Source organism: Ovis aries, chromosome 26, assembly GCF_016772045.2.
Source record: "Ovis aries strain OAR_USU_Benz2616 breed Rambouillet chromosome 26, ARS-UI_Ramb_v3.0, whole genome shotgun sequence".
Lineage (NCBI taxonomy): Eukaryota > Metazoa > Chordata > Mammalia > Artiodactyla > Bovidae > Ovis > Ovis aries.
The window spans coordinates 13909633-13932024 of NC_056079.1; the positions used below are offsets into that span (position 1 = coordinate 13909633).

At 45.2% G+C, this 22392-nt stretch overlaps 1 protein-coding gene across 2 annotated transcripts in view; it reads right to left on the bottom strand.

Annotated features, from left to right (window-relative positions):
• Positions 1 to 22392, bottom strand: part of ENPP6 (ectonucleotide pyrophosphatase/phosphodiesterase 6) — an 80431-nt gene that overhangs the window by 14253 nt on the left and 43786 nt on the right. For both annotated transcript variants that reach the window (XM_042241239.2, XM_004021844.5), the window contains exons 3-6: positions 15095 to 15206; positions 10078 to 10219; positions 8057 to 8236; positions 5101 to 5238 (exon numbers count right to left, since the gene is read on the bottom strand). In XM_042241239.2, the coding sequence (XP_042097173.1) occupies positions 5101 to 5238; positions 8057 to 8236; positions 10078 to 10219; positions 15095 to 15206 (572 nt within the window). The remainder of the gene's footprint in view (positions 1 to 5100; positions 5239 to 8056; positions 8237 to 10077; positions 10220 to 15094; positions 15207 to 22392) is intronic.

A 22392-nucleotide genomic window follows, 5' to 3' on the forward strand; every position in this document is an offset into this window, starting at 1 on the left:
TTTCCAAAGAGGAATCATGGCGGCCGACTGGCTTTTCCAGTATCCTCGGCTGGCGCCAGGTTCACTGATGGTTATACATCTTGACCACCATCCCTCGTGTCAGCCCCTAAAAGTGTAATTCCTGCTGAGAAGTGGGGTCAGGGACCCGAGTGTCCCCTCCTTCTCTCTGGATGAGGCCTCTCACCCCGTGTCTAGGGTGCTGGGGAACAAAGATGAAATCAGGTCCAATTAAAATCAGTAAGTAACATGTGAACCCCTGTCTAAGGTGTGTAACGGGCCTAATACAAATGAAATCGACCTTATTCCCCTAGCACAGGGTTGTAACAGGAGCTTTCCCTGCCCTCCACAGTGCAATAAACTCACAGCATCTCAGGCTGGAAAAGGCACCCGGTGATGTCTCGGGAGAGGCCTCAGTCGGGACTCTTGTGGAAGGGAGCACGGTTTGGCTGGCTCCGGGGTTTTGCTGCCATGGTTAAGGTCGAGCTAGGTGACAAAGCGCCGTGTCTCAGGCTTTGTGGCATCACTGTTCTAAACCCTCCTCTCAAGAGGCTTCCTTTGGGGTGACTCTTCAGAGCCCTTGGGAGCGGTGGTCACAGACCCTCAGATGTTTGTTTGCTACCCTGCTGCGAAAACAAGTCCCCCCAACCATTTCTCTGTCTTAGAAGGCCGCCTCTTTCTAAAGCAGAATTTAATGTCTTAGGCCCCAGGCCCTGGTCTCACCCTGGCAAGCCCACTGCCACGCACAGCCTCGTTCTGGAAATTGGGAAATGCCGAACAGCAGGAACAGCAGGGCCCAGAGGCGGCAGAATTCCTCAGAGAAGAGAGAAGAGCTGGAGCAGGGCGCCCAGCGGGTGAGCTTCCTTCTACTTCTTTCCCCCAAGATCGTGCTTGCTGAAGCCCGCCGAGGGTGAGGAGGGCATTGCGTGCCCTCCAACTGCTTACGGCAATGACCTTGGTCCTCGCCAGAAGGCAAGCGGCTTCCAGCCCCCGACGCAGGCATCCTGGACCTCCAGCATCTCAGGCCCGTGGGAAACCACTCCGGCTGCCGCTAAAACTCAGGAGCCACGCTCTCCAGCTTGTCTTGATTTCCCCAAGTATTTTGGGCCCGGGGCCTAACTGCCGCTCAATCCCAGGCCTGAGAATTGAGCCTGGCATTTCATATCCTTTGCCGGTTTTTGAAATAAATCTTTCCTCGGGAGACCAATATGGGCCTTTTTTTGGAAGCTGAAGCCTGCATTTGCTGCATTTCTCTCCACGCAGATAAGAGTCCGGAGGATCCACAATGAAGCTCCACGTCTCACGATCTTTCACCAGCTTCTGGCCGCATCTGGCCGCCTTTCTGAGCACGGTGTCAGGAGGGGGACACTGTCCAGGAGAGGGCATGGGAATCAGCCCCTGAAGCTGAGCAGGACCAGGGACAGCTGAGGTGTCTGCCCACCCCTGGACTCCAGCTGGGGGCTAACTGGGCCAGGACAATGGCCACTGGTGGTTTCAACACCTTTTCTCTGTTGAAATCTCTTCTAGGGCTACTAACAATTAGTCCAGGTGAAAGGCCTGACTTAGCTTTCCTCTCTGGGTACTTAGTCACTCATTTATTAGCCTATAAAGAAAACAATTTGTCAAAAAGACCTTGATGCTGGGAAAGATTGAGGGCAGGAGAATAAGGGGATGACAGAGGATGAGATGGTTGGATGGCATCATTGACTCAATGGACGTGAGTTTGAGCAAACTCTGGGAGGTGATGAAGGACAGGGAAGCCTGGCGTGCTGCAGTCCATGGGGTTGCAAACAGTTGGATAGGACTGAGCGACTGAACAATAACAACAAGTAATCAAGAACCAACTGTCTCTATTTATGAATTCCTTTCTTAATTTCGTATTCCACAAACAGGTACTGAGCCTCTGCCATGTACCAGGTTCCACAGAGGAAAACCCAGGCTAAGATGCTACAGACCTGCCCTCAAGGAGCTTCCACCCCGGGAAGCATCTGGGCCTGCCTCCTGAGTGTCTTTGGACCACCCTAGACATTGTGACAACTCCAGTGGCTCAGTGGGTGAAGAATCTGCCTGCAATGCAGGAGACACAGGAGACATGGGTTCAATCCCAGGGTCGGGAAGATCCCCTGGAGGAGGGAACTGGCAACTCATTCCGGTATTCTTGCCTGGAGAACCCCATAGACAGAGGAACCTGGTGGGCTACAGTCCAAAGGGTCAGAAAGAGTCAGACGCGACGGAGCGACCTGCACACAGCCTGCCCAGCCCCTTACTAAGTGCCCCCTGGTGGAGGGATGGATGCAGAGCCTGGGTGGGTGAAAAGATCTGTGGGGAAAACCCCATGGGCTGGGGCTCGGTGAGTGCAGCCACGTGCACGTGCATGGCTCAAAAGCTCCAGTGACGGTGTGACCATTGTCCCCTGACAAGGACATGCAAAGAGAGGGTTTACAGAGGATGGCGACCAGGTCTTAGAGAGACAGAGGGGTGGAGGCACCATTTAGGAAGCCCTGTTTCCATGCTTGAAGAAAGGAGCTTGGCAGGTGTGACTGGCTGGGGCTTAACCGAGGCAGGTGGCCTGGGTTTGTTTTTTTTTTTCTTTTCTGCTACTTCATGGTTAGTCTTCTGGGAAGATGATTCAGCTTCCTGCCCCTGTAGGAGAGGAGGCCAGAGAAGGTACTGGCACTAGTTGGAAATCCAGTCTGTATATTAACTCTCACAATGAAAAACAAACCGTGGGAGCCACTAGGCAGGGGGCCTTGCTTTTATAATGTCAGGGTAATGGTGCCATTCCAGGTGACAAAGTCAATCTGTTTCCCTGCCTTTATCTTTGTCAGTGACAGCTCTCCGAGCAACCATTAAAAAAAAAATAAAAAACAGAAAGAACTCAGTGGTATCTTCCTGTCGGAGCAGCTGCCTAAGAGCCTGCAGAACTTAAGTTGGTGGCCAAAAGTTGGTGTTTATATGGGAAGGGCATTTTTGCCAAGGAAACCAAATCTTGCATGTTTATGGGATGGCGGTTATAGGGGAAAAGGAAGGAAAGATGGGATTCTGTTTTATTGGCCCCAACCAGCAGCAATTTGTCCTGACTCAGCTGTTTTCATATTTAAGCCAGGAAGGAAAAAAAAAAGCTCCTCTGATAGCCAAACCCAGACTCAGAGCAGCTGCTTTTAAAGCTGAGAAACTGTCCCGCTGCAGATGCAACCCAAGATCCCTCGCTGGGCACTGGTACGGAGGTTACAGAGCAAACACAGCATTCTGTCACCACGTGGGGAGAGACTTTGCAAATAAGAATGGGGGTAGATTAATAGTCCTGGCACAGAGTAGCAACAGGGGCATAGAGCGACGTTTTCGATTCTCCGTAGTCAAGTAAGTTTAGTAAACAGCAGGGAGATGTAAAAGAAAAAAAAAAATCTAAGCAGGGAAAGAATGAGTCCTCGCTTTTAGGATTTTTCAGAAGATAGAGTAAAACCCCAATATTAAATCTAAGTATCAGAAATTATAAATTAAAATTAGAAATTGTAACTTTTAAAATTATAATTTATGAATTAGAAAATTATAAATTTTAACCAGGAATTAAAATCCTTAGATTATTAAATCTAAGAATCAGATTATTATTTTCATATGTGAATCTTGAAAATAAAAAATCTGTAAATTTGAAGATAGTAAAATGATTAAGATATTCAGTCTAGGAGACTAAGGTACCACAAAAAACTGGCTGAAAGATATCTAAATTTCTCTTAAGGGGACTGGGGACCGCCGTGATTTTCTAAGGAACCATTTATGTTTTTATGTTATATACACCTTGAGTTACAGTAATATATACTGTATAGTCATTGCACTTTACTCTTTGAGTTGGCTTCTAGGAAGCTCAGAACCAGCTTTGTGAACTGCAGTTCACATCAGGGAATCCCTGTTTTCCATACCTGAGTCCCTAGATGTCCATTCATTTGCCTGATCAGTATTTCTGCTGATGGCCACCTGCCCTCACTCTGGCAGATTAAACCCCAGTCTTAGGTCTGATATGATCGTCCCTTAGTGTCCACAGGGAACTGTTTCCATGAGCCCCTTGGGTACCAAACTCCATGGACGCTCAAGTCTCTTGTACAAAACAGCATAGCATTTGCAGATAAGGACACACTTTCTCCTGGGTATCTCAAATCACCTCTGGATTACTTATGATACCGCAGGCAATGCAATGTGATATAAATAGCTATAAATATAATGGAAACGTGATGTAAATAGTTACCAACACTCAGCAAATTCAAGCTTTGCTGTTTGGAACTTTCGGGAATCTTTTTCCCCCGGAGTATTTCTGATTTGCAGTTGTTTGAATCTACAGATGCGTAACCTCAAATTCAACTGTACAACGACCCTCGTGTGCCAACATCTGCCACTCCCTTTTACCCTCTAGTCTGATCAGTTTGCAGCCCAGCTTCAAATTCATACCGACAAGAACTCAGGCCCTGTCTGGGAACCGAGTGTACATGGGACCGCAGATTCCCCTGGAAGAGGGTGGGGGGGTGGGCTTTCCCATCTGGCCAGGTATCAAAGCTGATGCAAGAGACTAATGAGCATGGGGTCCGGGCAGACAAGGAGAAGGCTGCTGAGATCTTTAGGGCATCAGGCAATTAGGGTTTGGACTCAGAAGGCAAGAGAAGCTCTGTAAAATCAAGCTGGCAAACCCGAGACCTGGACCTGCCTGCGGACTTTTGTTTGCCAGTCACTGCTCTTTAAGGTGAAAGCAAAGCGGAGCCTCTCCTGGCTCTTCACTGCCCTAAAGCAATTGCTTTGGTTCGCAGTAATTGTTCCGCTTTCAACTGAATAGGTTACATTGTAAGCCTGGGTAATTGAGTTAAGGCCCGTTTGTTAAAATACAACAAGTCTGGAGCCACGAAGTCTAAACCTTGGCTCTGGGTTGGAGCCTCCCGTTTGCATCTGCAGTCATCTGACCAAGCCTTTCAATTCTCTCAAGAAGGAAATAAACCCAGCCAATGAGAGAGTTGGGTAAAAAAAAACGAACATTTTCAAGTGGAAAAGGTGAGTAATTATTTACCTTTGGCTGTTTGATAGAATTTGTATCATGGATGTCTTGTCGTGTTTTATGTTTACCTCAGTTATGAACCATCCTTCATCGGCCTCTAGGGTCAGAGGGGAGACAAACTTCCCTTTCTTGTAATAGAACCTGCTCGGAATGTCTTCCTTCTCGTAGACAGTCATGTGCTCCACTCGCCTCACTTTGTTATATATCTGTAAAGAGAACCAAGAAGGACCAGGTTTGCATTCTCTTTCTTACATATGCATGACCATATATTGGACCTGGTGGAGAGGATCCTCTTATAAAAACTTACTTATGTCAAAAATGGTGACTGCAGCCACGAAATTAAAAGATGCTTACTCCTTGGAAGAAAAGTTATGACCAACCTAGATAGCATATTCAAAAGCGGAGACATTACTTTGCCAACAAAGGTCCATCTAGTCAACGCTATGGTTTTTCCAGTGGTCATGTATGGATGTGAGAGTTGGACTGTGAAGAAAGCTGAGCCCCGAATAATTGATGCTTTTGAACTGTGGTGTTGGAGAAGACTCTTGAGAGTCCCTTGGACTGCAAGGAGATCCAACCAGTCCATTCTGAAGGAGATCAGCCCTGGGTGTTCCTTGGAAGGAATGATGCTAAAGTTGAAGCTCCAGTACTTTGGCCACCTCATGTGAAGAGTTGACTCATTGGAAAAGACTCTGATGCTGAGAGGGATTGGGGGCAGGAGGAAAAGGGGACAGCAGAGGATGAGATGGCTGGATGGCATCACTGACTCGATGGACATGAGTTTGAGTGAACTCTGGGAGATGGTGATGGTCAGGGAGGCCTGGCGTGCTGCGATTCATGGAGTCGCAAAGAGTCGGACACAACTGAGCGACTGAACTGAACTGAACTGATGTCAAAAATACTATAGCAAAATTAAAATATGAATGGGAAATTGGTCTGCCTGGGATTAAATACCCCCAAGGTCAAAGAAGTGCATTTATTCTTTGATTAGACCTAGAGCATGTCCTACCTACACCTGATTCTAAAAAAACTAGTAGGGATGTCCCTGGCAGTCCAGTGGTTAGGGCGCCATTCTTCCTAAGTACGGGGGGCTTGAGTTCGAGCCCTGGTCGGGGAACTAGAATCCCACATGCCATGTGCCCCCCCACACAAAATAAAGTACTAGTAACTGTTTGCCAGTAATTACACTGCTGATCTGACGAACACGTAAACCCTATACGTATTTTTAGTATTTAACAGCAGCTTAAATCTGTATGGCTGAAATTAAAACCAACTGGCTGATGTTGAGTCTTTGGTGCTTAGCCAAATCAGGCATTCATTCCTGGGTAGACCTGAATAGAAAATTGAGTTTATCCACTCAACTCTGAAAAATAATGAGTCTTTAGGCTGCTTGGTAGAAAGTTTCTAATGGCCCTGTGAGTTATGATTTCCCATATTAGAAAACCCATAATTCTTAAGGAAAGGCGGGTGCACCCCCAGAAAGATTTTAGTTAAGTGGAAACTCCCATGGCACGCAGGGGGTCTCACAAACTCTTGTGCCCATCATGTGGCGAGCTGTCACCCAAAAACACAGCCCCTGCTCCTGAATAATCCACCAACCGCTTTAGGCAGCTTGCACCTGCCTGACGTACACACCACACTGGAAGCGAGAAGCTCGAGCCACTGATGCTCTGGCATCCTGAGGCCCAGGTACCAAGTTGGAGACACGGATGGTGCTCCGTGCCCACGAAACAGAACTTCTTTGCAAGAAGCCATTGACTGTGGGAGCTGCCAGTGTGGAAAGCATTCTTCCCGGTTTCACACTTACGGAGTTCACGGGAATGCTGAGCACACATGTTGAATGCCTGCACTTGCTGACCACGGGGCTTCTGTGTGGGGAGGGGATGAGGCTGGGGGAACAGCTTTATGGGCACTGTGTTCCTCAACCCCACACTGACAGATCTCAGACTCTTAGGTGGGAGGGAGCAGGCAGGGTTGGGAGGGGTGTCTCTCTCTGGGCCAAAAAGGAAGACACAACAGCCTGCACCAGCGCACCATCAATACCAACCACACCACTGCCGTGAGGACGGGTGGAGGTGCCAGGCCCAGCTCAGGCCCATTCCTGGCTCCCTGCGGGTGGTGCCCTGACTGCAGGTGGTGTGGGACCCCTGGAGGAAGACAGCAATTCTCTCCAGGAGGGGCGGAAGCCCCAGGGCCTGCCCTGGGAGACGACCAGGCCACACAGGGCCAAGCAGTCAGCCAGAGGTGCCACTTGCTCCTTTAGCTCCTCAGTGTGGTGTGCCAGCCACTCAGATGGAAGTATTGTTCGGAAGGACAGGTGAGTGGGGGTCTTGCCATCCCAGGTGCCCAGTTCCTGGGGGGCAAGGACTGCCACACCCTTTTGGGAATGGCACTCTCCAGGGGTGGTCACTGCCCTTGGTGACCGTCTGCAGTCCCTGCCGCGGGCCCAGCAAGCTTCTCGTGCTTCAGAGCCACCCAGGAGGGCGGCGACAATGCTACCAGCTCCCAGGCGGGACAGAGGTGCAGCAGGAAGGCTGGTCAGGGAGCCGCTCAGCTGCTGAGGGTTGGAGTCCCATCCCTGGCCAACCTATGGCACACGCAGCCTCAGCCCGGGTTCACTGGTCACCTTCTCCCCGTGCCCTGATGGGAACAGACCAGACTGGCCGCTTTCTTCCAGAGAAGAGCACACAGTGCGGGCATCCGCTGTGCCCGACACGTGCTGCATGTCGCCCAAGAAGAAAGCAGCCCTGTGAGGGGCTGAGCCCTTGGCAAGCTGAGCACTGCGCATCCTTCATCTCGCTTCAGAGCCACTAACGTTCCGAGCTCATCTCAGACAAGAGAAGACACGGGAGGATGAACTGCTGGGCAGAAGTCACCCGGCGAGGGAGGGGCCGCGTGGGTCACCTATCTCCAGAGTCCTGGCATCCCGAGGTGGCCCAGCGTTTCTGCCTTGAAACTACAGATAAAGACCCAGCACAGACACCCCTGTCCCCTCCGACTCGGCCCACCACCCACCCTTCTTACCTCAGAATGCTTCCCGGGGGCCGGCCACAGGCTCACAACGGGCCCTCGCCCCTTCAGCTGCTGCAGGTCACGGAGGCTGATGTAGTTATCCAGCTCAATCACTTTGTCTATCCAGGAAATGTCAGTCATCCCGTGATCTGAGAAGATGATGACGTTAAGGTCGTCCTGCAGCTCCCGTTCCTTGGGGGCGGGTGGGGGGCAGGAGAGGCGGTCAGGACGGCATCCACAGAAGGGCCGTCTCAACACTGGCTGTCTTGCAAAGAGGTGTTTTCATTTTCTTTTTAATTTTTTTCATACCAAAAACATTCATTTTGTACTGGGGTATAGCCAATTAACAATGTTATGATGGTTTCAGGTGAACAGTGAAGGGACTCAGCCGTACATATACATGTGTCCACTCTATACCCCCAAACTCCCCTCCCTCCCAGGCTGCCACATAACACTGAGCAGAGTTCCCTGTGCTATACAGTAGGATTTTTTTGGTTATCCGCTTTAAATATAGCAGTGTGTACCTGACCTTCCCAAAGTCCTTACTTAACTTACGGGCTTTAGGAGAAAGAGTTCATCCTCAGTTCTGAATTTAATCATCTAATTGTCTGCCTTAATGCAACACGGCTCAAAATCATAGCAGAAGCACTTTGTGGAGGGAGGCCCAGGAGCCCATGCTGAACCTGATACAGACAGGCTCCAGGTTTTTAAGATAGCCAGTCGGTTTTCATCCTCTTTGGGGCTTGCAACATACTCATGTGGGAAATATGATGACTATCACTTGCCCATTTTACACATGTTTGAAAAATTAAGCCCAGGAAAATTTTAAAAATTAATACTTTAAGTCAGACAGAGAAAGTCAAATATCATATGATATCATTTTTATGTGGAATCTTAAAAAAATGTTTCAAATGAAATTATTTACAAAACAGAATTAGACTCATGGGCATAGAAATCAAACTTATGGCTACCAAAGGGGAAAGTGGAAGGAGAAGGATAAATTAGGAGGTTGGGATTAACATATACACTACTGTATATAAAGTGAACATAAGATGGTGATGGTGGTGGTGGCTTAGTCACTAAGTCCTGTCCAACTCTTTGCAAACCCATGGACTGTGGCCCACCAGGCTCCTCTGGCCATGGGATTCTCCAGGCAGGAATACTGGAGTGGGTTGCCATGCCCTCCTCCAGGGGATCTTCCTGACTCAGGGATCGAACCTGAGGCTCCTGTTTGGCAGGTGTATGCTTTACCACTGGGCCACCTGGGAATACTGTAAAAATACAAGGGACTATATTCAATACGTTGTAATAGCCTATAATGAAAAAGAACCGTGTGTGTGTGTATGTGTGTGTGTGTGTGTGTAACTGAATCACTTTGCTATACACCTGAAATTAGCACATTTCAAACCAACTATACTGCCATAAAAAAATAAAATTAAGAAATAATACTTTGCTTAAAGTCATTCAGTAAGGGTGTGGCAGGATCAGGGAGAGAACCCAGGCCTGGTTTCAATGCCCATGGCGACCTGGTGACCGGACTGATAGGCCTGGGGTAAAGCATTGGCCCATCCCACCCGCTGAGCCAGGCGGCCATGCAGATCAGGTCACTTCAGCACCACTGGCCTGGCTGTTCACAGGGGATCTTGCGGTGTTTGGGAGATGCTATATGAAGAAAAGCTTCCCTGGGGGCTCAGCTGGTGAAGAATCTGCCTGCAATGTGGGAGACCTGGGTTCAATCCCTGGGTTGGGAAGATCCCCTGGAGAAGGGAAAGGCTACCCACTTCAGTATTCTCGCCTGGAGAGTTCCAGGGACGGTATAGTCCATGGGGTTGCAAAGAGCTGGACACGACTGAGCGACTTTCACTGTATGAAGAAAAAGAGAACCTACCCCTCCCCGCACCGCCACCCCCAGTCCCTCGAGCTGGACCAGTCAGCTCTCAGAGTAAGAAGGGCAATGCCAAGGGCTGGGACAGTCCAGGAGACAGAGGAGAGGGACAGAGGGAGGTTAGTCCGTGGGCCGGGTTTCCGGTCACCTGGATCCACTTGGTCATGTACGCCATCACGGTGTCCACGGCCTTCACTGCGTCTTTCCTCTGTGCTGATGAGGGCCCGTAATGGTGGCCTTCCACATCGACTCGCTCATAGTAGATGGCTGCGAGGTCCGCCTGGCCGCTCCTGGGGGGCAGGGAGAGACGTGCAGCTGAGAGAAGCCCCCCAGCCTTCTCCCCTCCCGACCTGCGGCCCTGGTGGGGGCAGGCCTGTAGGCTGGGCACAGCTGACACCCTAAAACAAGCAAGCGGGTTCTCCGGGGGAGAGACAGGAAGAGTGCGTCTAGACCTGCCAGGCCCGAGCACCTCGGTGGCGAGAGCCACAGAACGTGCTTCTGCGTCGCCTCCCCTCAGCTCATCAGGACCCAGGAGTTGGAAGAGGTGGCCACAGGCAGGAGACGGTTCTGAAAGCGCCCCCTCCCTGCCCGGTGCCTTCGGAAGATTAGAGGAAAGAGGAGCGATCATTCAAGTAACGGCTGTCCCATTACTGCTGGCCTTCGAGGAAGCCTCTAAAGAAAACACTGAGCTGTAGGTGTAACTGACTGGCAAGGATAAGAGCAAGCTTTACCAGGCCACCTTGCTCGAGGCAGACAGGTTTGTGTTCGAGGCTTGACATCAGCAGATACCCCCAGCACGCTTGTTCCCTGGGCACCCAGGAAGGCTCAGCTCTAGGGTGGACACAGAGTGAATTCTAGCACTGACCACACTTCCTGCCTCCCAGGAAGACTCAGTGCTGGCTAAATGCCCCCTCTGGGCCAGAGTACAGGTGGTAAAAACACAGCTATGTAAGCCTCCACGGGGGGCTGAGACCGAGTGGGAACTAGAGAGATGAACTGGACTAGGAGGCTGAGGGAGTCAGGGAGGAGAGAACACACGGGGCCATGTGCCCTCCCTGCCCTGCACAGCGGGGGGCTTCCCACCGTGACTGCCCTGTCCCAACCCCTCCCAAAGCAGGGGAGCAGAACTACATTGGTGAGGATGCTGGTGATGACGAGTGTAGCAGTACGAGCAACTGACAAAAGAGGAAGCAATGGAAAAGGAATGAAGGCTAACTCCCTTGCTTGAACTTTACGTAAAGATTAATAACAAATACTCTTGGCAGACTGCCTCATATCTCGAAAAACTCTATCTAAACACACAAGGGAGGCAGCAAGGTCTCTCTGGGTGTGGTCTCCCTGACCCTTAGAATGAGAGGATGTGTGTCCTGAACGCCTACAGTGCCTTGGGCCTTGCGATCTACCGCAGGGGAAAAAGAACCCCAGAGTAGTTCAAGAGCGTGGTTGCACGAACGAACACCCCTGCCTGTCCTTCAGGTCTTAGGGAGATGCTGCCTCCTCCAGGAGCGTGTCCGGATGCCCAGGCTCAGCTGGGTAGTCCTTCCGGGCACTCCTGCAGCATTCCTGGTTCATCTCCAGACTGTGACTCTTCACACTATGCTCTAATCGCCCATTTATGCATCCTTCTCCCCTCTAAACCTTGGGATTCTTTCTCCCTGGGGTGCATTCACTCACCGTTGTATCTCAGCTCAGCCTAGGATCTGGCATACAGTAGGAGCTCTGTAACTGTCGGTTGAAGGCATAATAATAGTAAGTGCTGAATGTGTGTGCGCATGCTAGATCGCTTCAGTTGTGTCCGATTCTTTGTGACCCTATGGACTATAGCCTGCCAGGCTCCTCTGCCCATGGAAGTCTCCAGGCAAGAATCCTGGAGTGGGTTGCCATGCCCTCCTCCAGGGGATCTTTCCAACCCAGGGATCGAACCTGAATCTCCTGCACTGCAGGTGGATTTTTTACAGCTGAGGCTCAGAGAGGGGAAGCCCCAAGTCCTCAATAAATGATAGCTATTCTGGGTCAGGCACTATGTTGAGGGCTTTTTATGCATTATCAGAATTCATCCTTACAGCAACCCTATCAGGCACAAATAGCAAAAACAGAGAGTTCAGGATGGTTGTCCATATCACTCAGCTCATGAGAAGCAGAGCCAGCACTGAGACCCCGGTGGGGCTGACTCGACATCCTGACCCAACACGCTGAAAGGACTCAGCAGCCCGCACCAATGGGAAAACATTCTGCTTAGCCCAACTGACTTGTGGAAATGGTTCTCATTCGGCTATCCGGTCCCGCCAACCCCAAGAAGGCCAGTGTAAGGCATGGCAAAGGTGCAGTCACTCTCATTTCCTGGCGTGAGCTCTGTTGTATGGGCCTCCAGGCTGTGGGTCTGTGGTGAAGAGCGTCCCCAGAGAAAAGCTTTGGCAGATTTTGCAGGTGAGGAAATAGGCCAAAAGGGATGCAAGGAGTTACTCAAGGCCTCACAGACCCAAGTCACGGCTGCTGTGCTGTGTGCTTAGTCTCTCAGTCGTGTCTGATTTTTCGTGACCCCATGGACTGTAGCCCACCAGGCTCCTCTGATGGGATGCTCCAGGCAACAATACTGGAATGGGTTGCCACACCCTCCTCCAGGGGATCTTCCCAACCCAGGGATCGAATCCAGGTCTCCCACATTGCAAATGGATTCTTTACAGTCTGAGCCACCAGGAAAACCCAAGAATACTGAAGAGGGTAGCCTATCTCTTCTCCAGGGGGAGTCATGGCTAGGACTGGAAATTGTGGACCTTCTACATCCAAGGTCAGGACCCTTTGCTCCACAAGCCCAGGCTTTCGAATGTCCACACGGATGCCATTCACTGCACAGGGATGGAGTCCAGAGCAGGTTCAGCCCAGCATCTTCCTTCTCCATGGTCATACTCATCAAGAGGGCACTACCTTTAATGATACCATGACGTTCTCATACCTCAAGGTGTACTTCATTCATGGTTTGTAGGAGACATGGCTTTCAAGGTAAGGGAAATTGCCAGTCAAGCATGATTTTCTCTTTTTAGAATGAAACAGACTGGTCCTTCTTTAACAAATACCGTGTCCTCTCTCCTCCATGATGTTGTTGTTCAGTTGCTAAGTCATGTCCGACTCTGTGACCCCATGGACAACAGCACACGAGGTTTCCCTGTCCTTCACCATCTCCCAGAGCTTGCTCAAATGCATGTCCGTTGAGTTGGTGATGCCATCCAACCATCTCACCCTCTGTTCTCCCTTTCTCTCCTGCCCTCAACTTTTTTTAGCATCAGCGTCTTTTCCAATGAATTGGCTGTTCACATCAAGTGGCCAAAACATTGGAGTTTCAGCTTCAGCATCAGCCCGTCCCCCATGGTGGGGACTGGATTCAGTTATTATTTGGTCATTTCTCACAAATAATATTATCATCATTCATACTTGCTAACATGTGGATGACTAATAATAAATCCCCCTGCATTTATAGACAGCAGAGAACAGAACGTCCCTGAGAGTCCCCATAATGTAGACGGTGGGGAAAAGTTCTTTACTCGGGAATGGCACGTTCATACCTATCCCTAAACTTTTTTGAGGCCCATGTTCATTACACTGATGGGCTGATGGCATTTCCTTCACCATGTCTGTGCATAATAGAACTTTCCACAAAATCATGCCCTCAGATATGCTTCTGCGTTTAGCTGCCTTATGTACTTGAGCCTGGAGCGTCCCAGATGTGTGGGTCCACACAGTACATCCTATGTTTACTGTGCACACCTCCAGGGTGGGGCTTGGACGCGGGGAGAATTTCACAAGGTTGACTGGTTGCCCTGAAGTTCAAGGAAATGCTTTTAGGTCACTACGTTTTAGACACTGCACCTTAATACAGCAGCCACTGGGCTGGCTTCTTCAAGGCTATTTGGCATATTCATAAATCTCCATGTGGTCAGAAAGCTAGTAAGTCTCACAGGTTTACCTGATGGCTTTGTGTCAGGAAGCTGTCAACCCCAGATGCCAGGAACACTGGAGCTGCGATGCTTGCGATTTGGGGATTTATATGCATGTCTTTTGTGAAAGACGTCTATGTGGGAGCGCGTTGATTCATGAGGGACCGGAGTCTTCAAGGGCTGAGTGTGCTTGCCTGTTTGGAGCTTAGCTGACAAATTCTTGGTGGCCAGCTGTTTTCCACATGGGTCTGGTCTCCATCACAGGTCAGCTCATTTGTAATGGAGGGGCCGGGTGAGCAGCGACGGATGGGAACGCCTACAGATCTGTTTCTGGCCCTTTATAGCCTCCAGCCCAGGAACCATGCCAGAAGGACATGTGGCCATGAGCCCAGTTACCTGAAAGCTATGTGGGGCCCCCAGCCCTGGGGTTTCAGGGACACCCAGATCTCCCATCACCTTAGGATTCTGTCCAGATCTCTTTGCAATATAAAAAAATTCAGGATGTCACATCCATTCTGTCCAGATCTCTTTGCAACACAAAAATGTTCAGGATGTCACATCCATTTTCCTTACTGAAGTGGATTGAAAAGAAGGAATTAGGCAGAGAGAAATGGAGGCAGTTTAAAGGGATAGTTGAAATTGTTGACTATGAAAAAAATCAGGACTTAGAAGTTAAGTCAGTTTCCCTGACTCTCACCTGCTATTCAGGAGAGCTCTACTGACTTCTGCGTTTTTCAAACTGGGTGTGACGATAGTTCCATGGGGAAGAAGAAAAAAGCTTTTATGTTCTAATATGCCAATAGGCTTTGTACGTTTCCAAGAAGATGGCAGAGTAGGCAATTTCTCCAAACGTTTTCCACCACAGATCTCCCCCCTCCCTTTTTTTTTTTTTTTTTTGCCAAAAACTTATCAATGTTTTCTGAGAGACAAGCATTCACTATATCATGATTAGAGAAATGCTGACGTTCACGTGGCTTCTCTACTATCCATCAGCATAAAGAAGAAAGTCCCAAATACCCGGAGAGTTCCTTGCTCTCGACTCAGTGTTTCCAAAGACCGCTCCTACCTAAAATTTCTCACGCTAGCAGGTAGCAATCACCACATGAAAGGCTCACCACCTCTCTGAAACATTGTGCCACCTCTCCCAAAGGGTTCCTAATCCACTTGAGCATTGTTTATTGGTCCTGGAAACAAGGAAGAACACTGGCATGGCTAAGAATTTGGGACACTCACTTGAAGACATCAAGAGCGCCGCTGACTGCGTTGACAAAATTGATATCCGTTGGGACAGATTTATACTCCAGGCAGTAAGTCGGTCTGACACCAAGAATCTCAACTTCACAGCCTAAGGAGGAGAAAGATGGTAAATGGTTACCTTCTTCAGTAATCAAGATAGGGTCATAGGACAATTTTAGGAAGCAAATAACATTAGTCGAAACAAAAATTTTTGTTTCTTTTTATTAAATAAAAATGTATTAGTGATAGGTGGTGTATTTAGCTCTAATTTTGTTTAAGTGGGTCTTAAATGTCATTTATATACAACATTTGAGTAGGAGGAGAAGAGGGTGACAGGGTGAGATGGTCAGATGGCATCACAGACTCAATGGACATTGAGTCAATGGACTTTGAGCAAAGTCTGGGAGATAGTGAAGGACAGGGAAGCCTGGCATGCTGCAGTCCATGAGATCGCAAAGAGTCGAACACAACTGAGTGACTGAACAATGAATGATGATACAACACTGGTATCTTCTGACAAGAACTAGCAAAATTGGTTAATGGTTATCTTTCTCAGTTTGAAACAATGACAAAAATTAATTAGAACACAAAATGTCTCAATTAAAACTTTTTTTCTATAGAATGTTTACAACTACTAATTCTTCTAGTGTATCTTTGCCTGTTCTAGAATCAAGTAGAGAAAGTGAAAGCGAAAGTCGCTCAGTCATGTCTGACTCTTTGCGACCCTGTGGACTATCCAGTCCATGGAATTCTCCAGTCCAGAATATTGGAGTGGGAAGCCTTTCCCATCTCCAGGGGATCTTCCCAACCCAGGGATCGAACCCAGGTCTCCCACACTGTAGGCAGATTCTTTACCAGCTGAGCCACAAGGGAAGCCCAGTATCAAGTATAAGGTAGTATCTGACTAGCCTGGGAATAATAATGACTAGACTCAGAAGTACTGTACTGATGGAAATGCCTAAAAATCACTGAGTTCAAGCAAGGATTCTAAGCTAAACTCTTGCCTCTTCCAAAATGAAGTAAAAGAATGAAAGGCATTTAGATGTTAGGAGCTGCTATGGCCTCAGTTTTTTCATCACAGGCCCTGAACAAGTTGAAATGGTTGCCCTGAGAAAGAGACACCAAACCTTATCATCAGAAAATAGAGCAGGAGAGGAATGAGCCAGCCTCAGTTTAAAATAGTTGAGTCTATTTCTTGGGCACCAAGTAGGTCACTATGTTCAGACATAGCATCTCCATCCGGTTTTGTTCTAGAATCTAGCCTAGTGGGAGAGGACCTTGTGAAAACAGTGTCAGACTCGAAATCTAAAGTGAGGTGCCTGTTTCCTGGGTGGTAAGGGGACTCAGACACAGGCACGTGTAATTCAGAAGTTGTTTCCTCCTGGAAGCTTTCCTCGAATCCCCATTTGCACTCAGTCTCATAGACTGCGTCTGGCCGACGTGTTGGGGGATGGAGGTGGAAAGAGATGCCCCAGGTGATGAGAGCGGTGGAAACAGGAGTTCAGAGGGAGAAACAATGAGGTGTGTGGAGACCAGCAAGTACAGCAACATTCCCAGGCAAGGAGGGGTCTGGAGGCCAGACGGTCAGCTTTCTTGTAGCCCAGAGAAAACGAGTCCCACGTAAACTTGGTATAATCCTTATGTATCCTATATAATACTGGATCGTGCCTCCATTTTATCAGGAGAAACTGAGGCAGAAAGGCGGCGAGATTTTCCCACTGCCACAGCGCAAGTGTGAGGAGGAGCTGGCATTAGAATCTAGGGTTACCTGACTCTGAAACTTCAGGTATTCTTTTAAAACAGTACCTGATGAATTCAGACATGCATGGACAGAAATTATGGAAACTAAGGACAGAGATATTGCAATACTATTAAGATTTACACAAGTTTATTGAGAAATAAGTCAAAATAAAAGAATCTAAGAATGAATAAAATAGGGTTCTAAAATAAAGCAACAGCAAATGATGAAGTCTCAAAAAACAGTTAAGTATTAGTAATAAGTATTAATGTAGTTATGTGAAAATTTTTTTTGAAAAATAAGATGCATATTTTAAAAATGTTTAATATAATAACCTGTATCCAAAGTTCCAAGTTATTTCAACAAAAATGAAAATAAAAGCATTTTTATTTTTGTTAGCAGGAAGGAATCAATAATATATAGCTTTTATTCTAGACACTGATTTTAAATGATTGGAATATACAGAAAAAAGCTGTATGCATAACTTCTAAGTCACTAAAGGAAAAAAAAAGATGCATAAAAATCAAAGTACATGAGAAGTTTTTTTAGAAAAGAAACTTCCAAGAAGCACTAATACTGAAAGCATAATTAAAGGGAAAATCAAATATACTTGTTTCAAAACAAATGTGAATGGGTTACACTCTATTCTTGCAAGAATGTCAACATGAAGTAACTATAAACTATTTTTTTATAGTTTAAGTAAAAGGACACAGAAATATTAGATATAAAAGAGTAGACCAAAGAAACCCACCAAAAGGAAACCAAAAAAATCACGTCTATCAATAGTATTAAAGTTGATTATGGTCTCATAAGCCTGAAACAGCTACAAATCCACATTAATCATTTAGAATGTGAATTAGTATTTATGTACCATAAATATACACAACACAACACACAGAAGGCTTGGAAATATAAAGTGCAAAATTACAGTCTTGGTAGGAGACTTTAATGACAGCTCAAGATATAAAGAAAAAAGAAATATATAAGATATAGCTACATAAAGATACAGAGGCTTTCAATGTTAGTATCAATAAGTTGCATTCAGTGTATGTGTGAGCTCAGTCACCTCAGTCAACTACAACTCTTTGCGACCCTATGGACTGTAGCCCACCAGGCTCCTCTGTCCATGGAATTCTCCAGGCAAGAAAACTGGAGTGTGTTGCCATGCCCTCCTCCAGGGGATCTTCCCAACCCAGGGATCAAACCAGGGTCTCCTGCGTTGCAGGCGAATTCTTTACCATCTGACCACCTGGGAAGCCCAAGTTGTAGTCAATAGACATTGAATATTTATCTTATTATTATATAATGTTATTATTGAATCTTATTATTATAGAATTCTTATAAGAATGGAATTATTATAAAAATACAACAGTTGGAAAAGCTGACCATATTTCTCATCCACAGAGAAAATCTCAGTAACTTCCCAAAAGTAGAAACTTTATCGCACAATGCATATTATCTCTGACCACAGGTAATAAAGCTAGAAATTAATCATAACAGTTAACTAAAAATAAATCCAACTCATTATAAATAAAAAAGAAAACCTCTATGAAACTTGATGTAAAGAGGAAATGAAAACTTCACTGACAGACTAGTTACTAACAATGGTGAAAATTCTACATTTCAAAACTTCATGGGACACATTTTCATTTAGGTCAGAAGCGAATAGGAACATTGCCATCACCACTGTAATTTGTTACTGTTACAGAACTTCTTATCAAGACAGTTAACAAGAAGCAGAAATAAAAAATGAGTGCTGGAATCAGGAGGCACGCACGAGCATTCCTCTATGGGAACATTTTAAAAAAACTTTTTGTCACCCGTGGCAAAATACTCATTTTGCTTCATGATGCAGCACAGAACACACACTCACAGAAGAAACAGATGTTGTGCCAAACTATGTGCAATGCCTGCTAATATTCTTGTTCTGTTTTATGTAGGTTTTTTAAAACACTGGTTTGCGATCCATATTTAATATCACTGTCCCTGGGAATCAAGACCAGTGTTTGAAAAACACCAATATGAGGGCATACGCCTAGGAGTGAATTTCTGGGTTGCGCTCCTCTATAGTAGCAATGTTAGGTAATACTTTTGCCATTTTTGATTGTATACATGCTTTGCCTTACAAGCCACTTCAGAAGACATATTCTAAGAAAATAAAATTGCATATATAAGCATCTTTAATACAATATTATTTAGAATATAAAATTAAGAAGCAATTTAAACATTTGGTAATAGAGGAATGTTTAAATTACGGCACATCCAAATAATGAAATGCCATACAAGAATTAAAATTATGTCATTTGTATTCACTGGCATACTATTTTATGTGAAAAAAGGCTAGTGAATAGTTGGTAAAGGAATTATCTCATTTTTGTAAATATTTAAAAGATGATTATGTCTAAGAAAGAATGGAAGTGAATATAACAAAATATAAGAAAGGGTAAAATTTCAGTGGCTGATTCGGTAGACTTCTTCTTGGCTAAACTGAAGTCATTCCGAAGTTCCTTGCCATCCCTTAGAAAAAGAGGAAAATTTCTCAAGCGCCCAGGCTCACTTATGGCTAGGAATGGTCACGTGACCCACCACTGGCATTGATGCTGAGATGCTTCGAGTGGGAAGCTTTGTTTCCACATGAAAAGTAAACATGAGATGCCAGCGCTCTCTTTTCCCCTTTTGCAGTTAGGAATGCAGGTTGTAAGGATATGATCTCTGGACTGGTGGCAGCCGTTTCAAAACCATGAGTCCACAAGCGTGAAGATAAAAAGTTAATATGCCAATATGGAACAGAAGGATAGAAAGAGCCTAGGTTTTTCAACGGACAAGTTACGCTGCTGAACCACATAAAGTACATACTTCTTATGTGATACAAAGAAATTCCTATGTGTTTAGCCATTGTACACTGTTGGCTAGCTTTTCTAAAATTTGCGCAAAGTAGTTTCTAACTGATACAAAAGGATCATAGTTGACTTTTAAATTCCTATTATTATTGAATTGAACAAACTTTCCTAAAATAGATACCTTTTATTTTTGTAATAAGAAACCAAAGACATATTTTTTAGTTGTAACTTCCAACTTCCTTCTAAAAGACCCATTAGGACATAAAAGTTCTAGTATGAATATCCACTTTTTAAAAATTATGAATAGTGCTGATATAAACATTCTCGTACACATTCTTGGATGCACTTAGGTATGCATTTCTGTTGTAATCTGCATAGGAATAGATTTGCTAAATTTGGGATATATGTATGTTCACCTTTATTATTAGATAGTTCTGAAGAGTCTTTCAAAGCTGTTAAATTAATTTGCTCCTCCCTGCACTATATGAGCCTGTGTTTCTCCACCCTTGTCATCACTTGGATGTGTAACTACTAATTTCCATTTAAGAATGACTTTAGTTGCATTCTACTGTGTTATATGTAGTATCTTCATTATTCCTCAGTCTAAGATATTTTCCAAATTTCCATACTTACTTCTTTGAACTATGAGCTATTTAGAAGTCTCTGGTTATTTTACAAATATGTGGATTAAATTTTTCTATTATCGACCATAATTGCACTGTAGTCAGAGAACACATTCTGTATAATTTCATGTAGTTCCAGTTTGTTGAGAAATGCCCTATGGCTAACATATGGTCATTTTTGACAAATGTTCCATGTACACTTGGGAGTGATGGGTATTTAGCAGTAGCTGGGTACAGAGTTCTAGTAATATCAATTAAGTAAATATGTTAATTATGTTGCATAAATTTTCTGTATCTTTCTAACCTTTTCATTTTCTATTTTTTTATCTATTACTGAGAAAGATGTCATAAAAATCTATCATCATTGTGAATTTACTCGTTACTCTTAGTTTCATCAATGTTTGCTTTATTTATTTTTAGATTGTGTAATTAGGAGCATTAAAATTTTAAATTATTACAACTTCTTGGTAGATTGAAATTTTATATCAATGTGAACTGTTATTCTTTATTTAAAAATAGTCCAAGCTTAGGGTCTGCACTAGCTAATGTTATAGCTACACCAGCTCTCCTTTGGTGAGTGTTTGTGTGCTGTGTCTTTAAAAAATGCTATCACTTTAAACATTTCTGCATACTTACATTTTAATGTAAGTTGTTTTGTTTCACATTTTTGGCCCTACTGCACAGCATCTGGGATCTTAAGTTCCCTGACCAAGAATGGAACCTCTGCCCCCTGCAGTGGAAGCTTGGAGTCTCAACTGCTGAACCATCAGGGAAGTCCCAATATACATCTTTTATAAGCAGCATATATTGGTTTTTGTTTTTAATCCAGCCTGACAATAGTTGTTTTTAATGTAAATTTCTATTAAAGCTTAACAAAAACACATACAAATGAATAAATGATAAATGTACTGTTGAACAAATTCTGACAAAGTAAATACAGCTGTGTAGCCAGCACCCAGCCCAGGAAACAGAACATGACCTTCACATACGAGTACCTTCTCACGCCCCCTTTTAGTTACTGCCCTTCGAAGTGTAAACACCATTCTAACACTGTAGATTAGCTTTACCTGCTTTTGAACTTTATATAAATAGACTCTTTCAGATTAATCGGAGTATTTAATGAAATATTAGGAAAAAAAAAACTTTTACATGTAATGGACTTCAGGAAATTTTTGTGTTTAAATCAGCCACCCAAATACATGTCTTGAATTCATGATTCATTTGATAGCTTTTGCCTCCTTTCTTATTTCCTTTCAGATTATGTATGTATGATTATTATTGTTCAATTTTCTCTCTTCTATTACCGTGTATTTATATATTTTAACTAACCTCTATCTGGCATAGTGCCCTAAAGATGATATTTTTTAATTGAAATATTGGTTTATTGAAATATAAATTTGTACTCCCAAAACTTTCCAGGCAATGCAAAGACATCTGAACACTTCAACTCTGAATTTTACATTTCTCCCACCTTCTACGCTTCTCTTGTCATGTATTTTAATTCCTTATGAATTTTTAATCTAAAATTTATTATGAAATATTATTATTATTAATTTTTCTTTTTCTACACACTTACTCTTTCTGTGGCTCTTCATTCCTTCCTCCATCTCTGCGCTTCCATTTGTGATCATTTTTCTTCTGCCTAAAGAGTTTTGCCTTTCCTCTACTCTAAACCTGTTGGCAATTAATTCTCTCAGTTTTCTGTCTCTAGAAAAAAATCATTATTTTGCCTCCATTTCTGAAGGATATTTTTCACTGAATACAGAGAAATGCTTTCCTTCTATCGCTTTGGGAGTATCACTGTATTGTCTTTCTGGATTCCAATGTTTCTGTTGGAAAGTTGGCTGTCAGTCCTATCCCTGCCTCTCTGCACAATTTTCTGCTGCTGCCTTGAAGATTTTCTCATCGTCTGAGGAGTCAGCAGTTCTCATAGCCACGGTGTTCTCTCCTGGGTTTTACAGCACTTCTTGAGTCTGTGACTCGATATTTCTTGTCCATTTTGGAAAGTTCTCAAACATCGTCTCTCAAATATCACTTGTGTCTTATCCTGTCTCCAATCCTTCCTCATGTGGCCGTTTCACGATGTCCCGTATG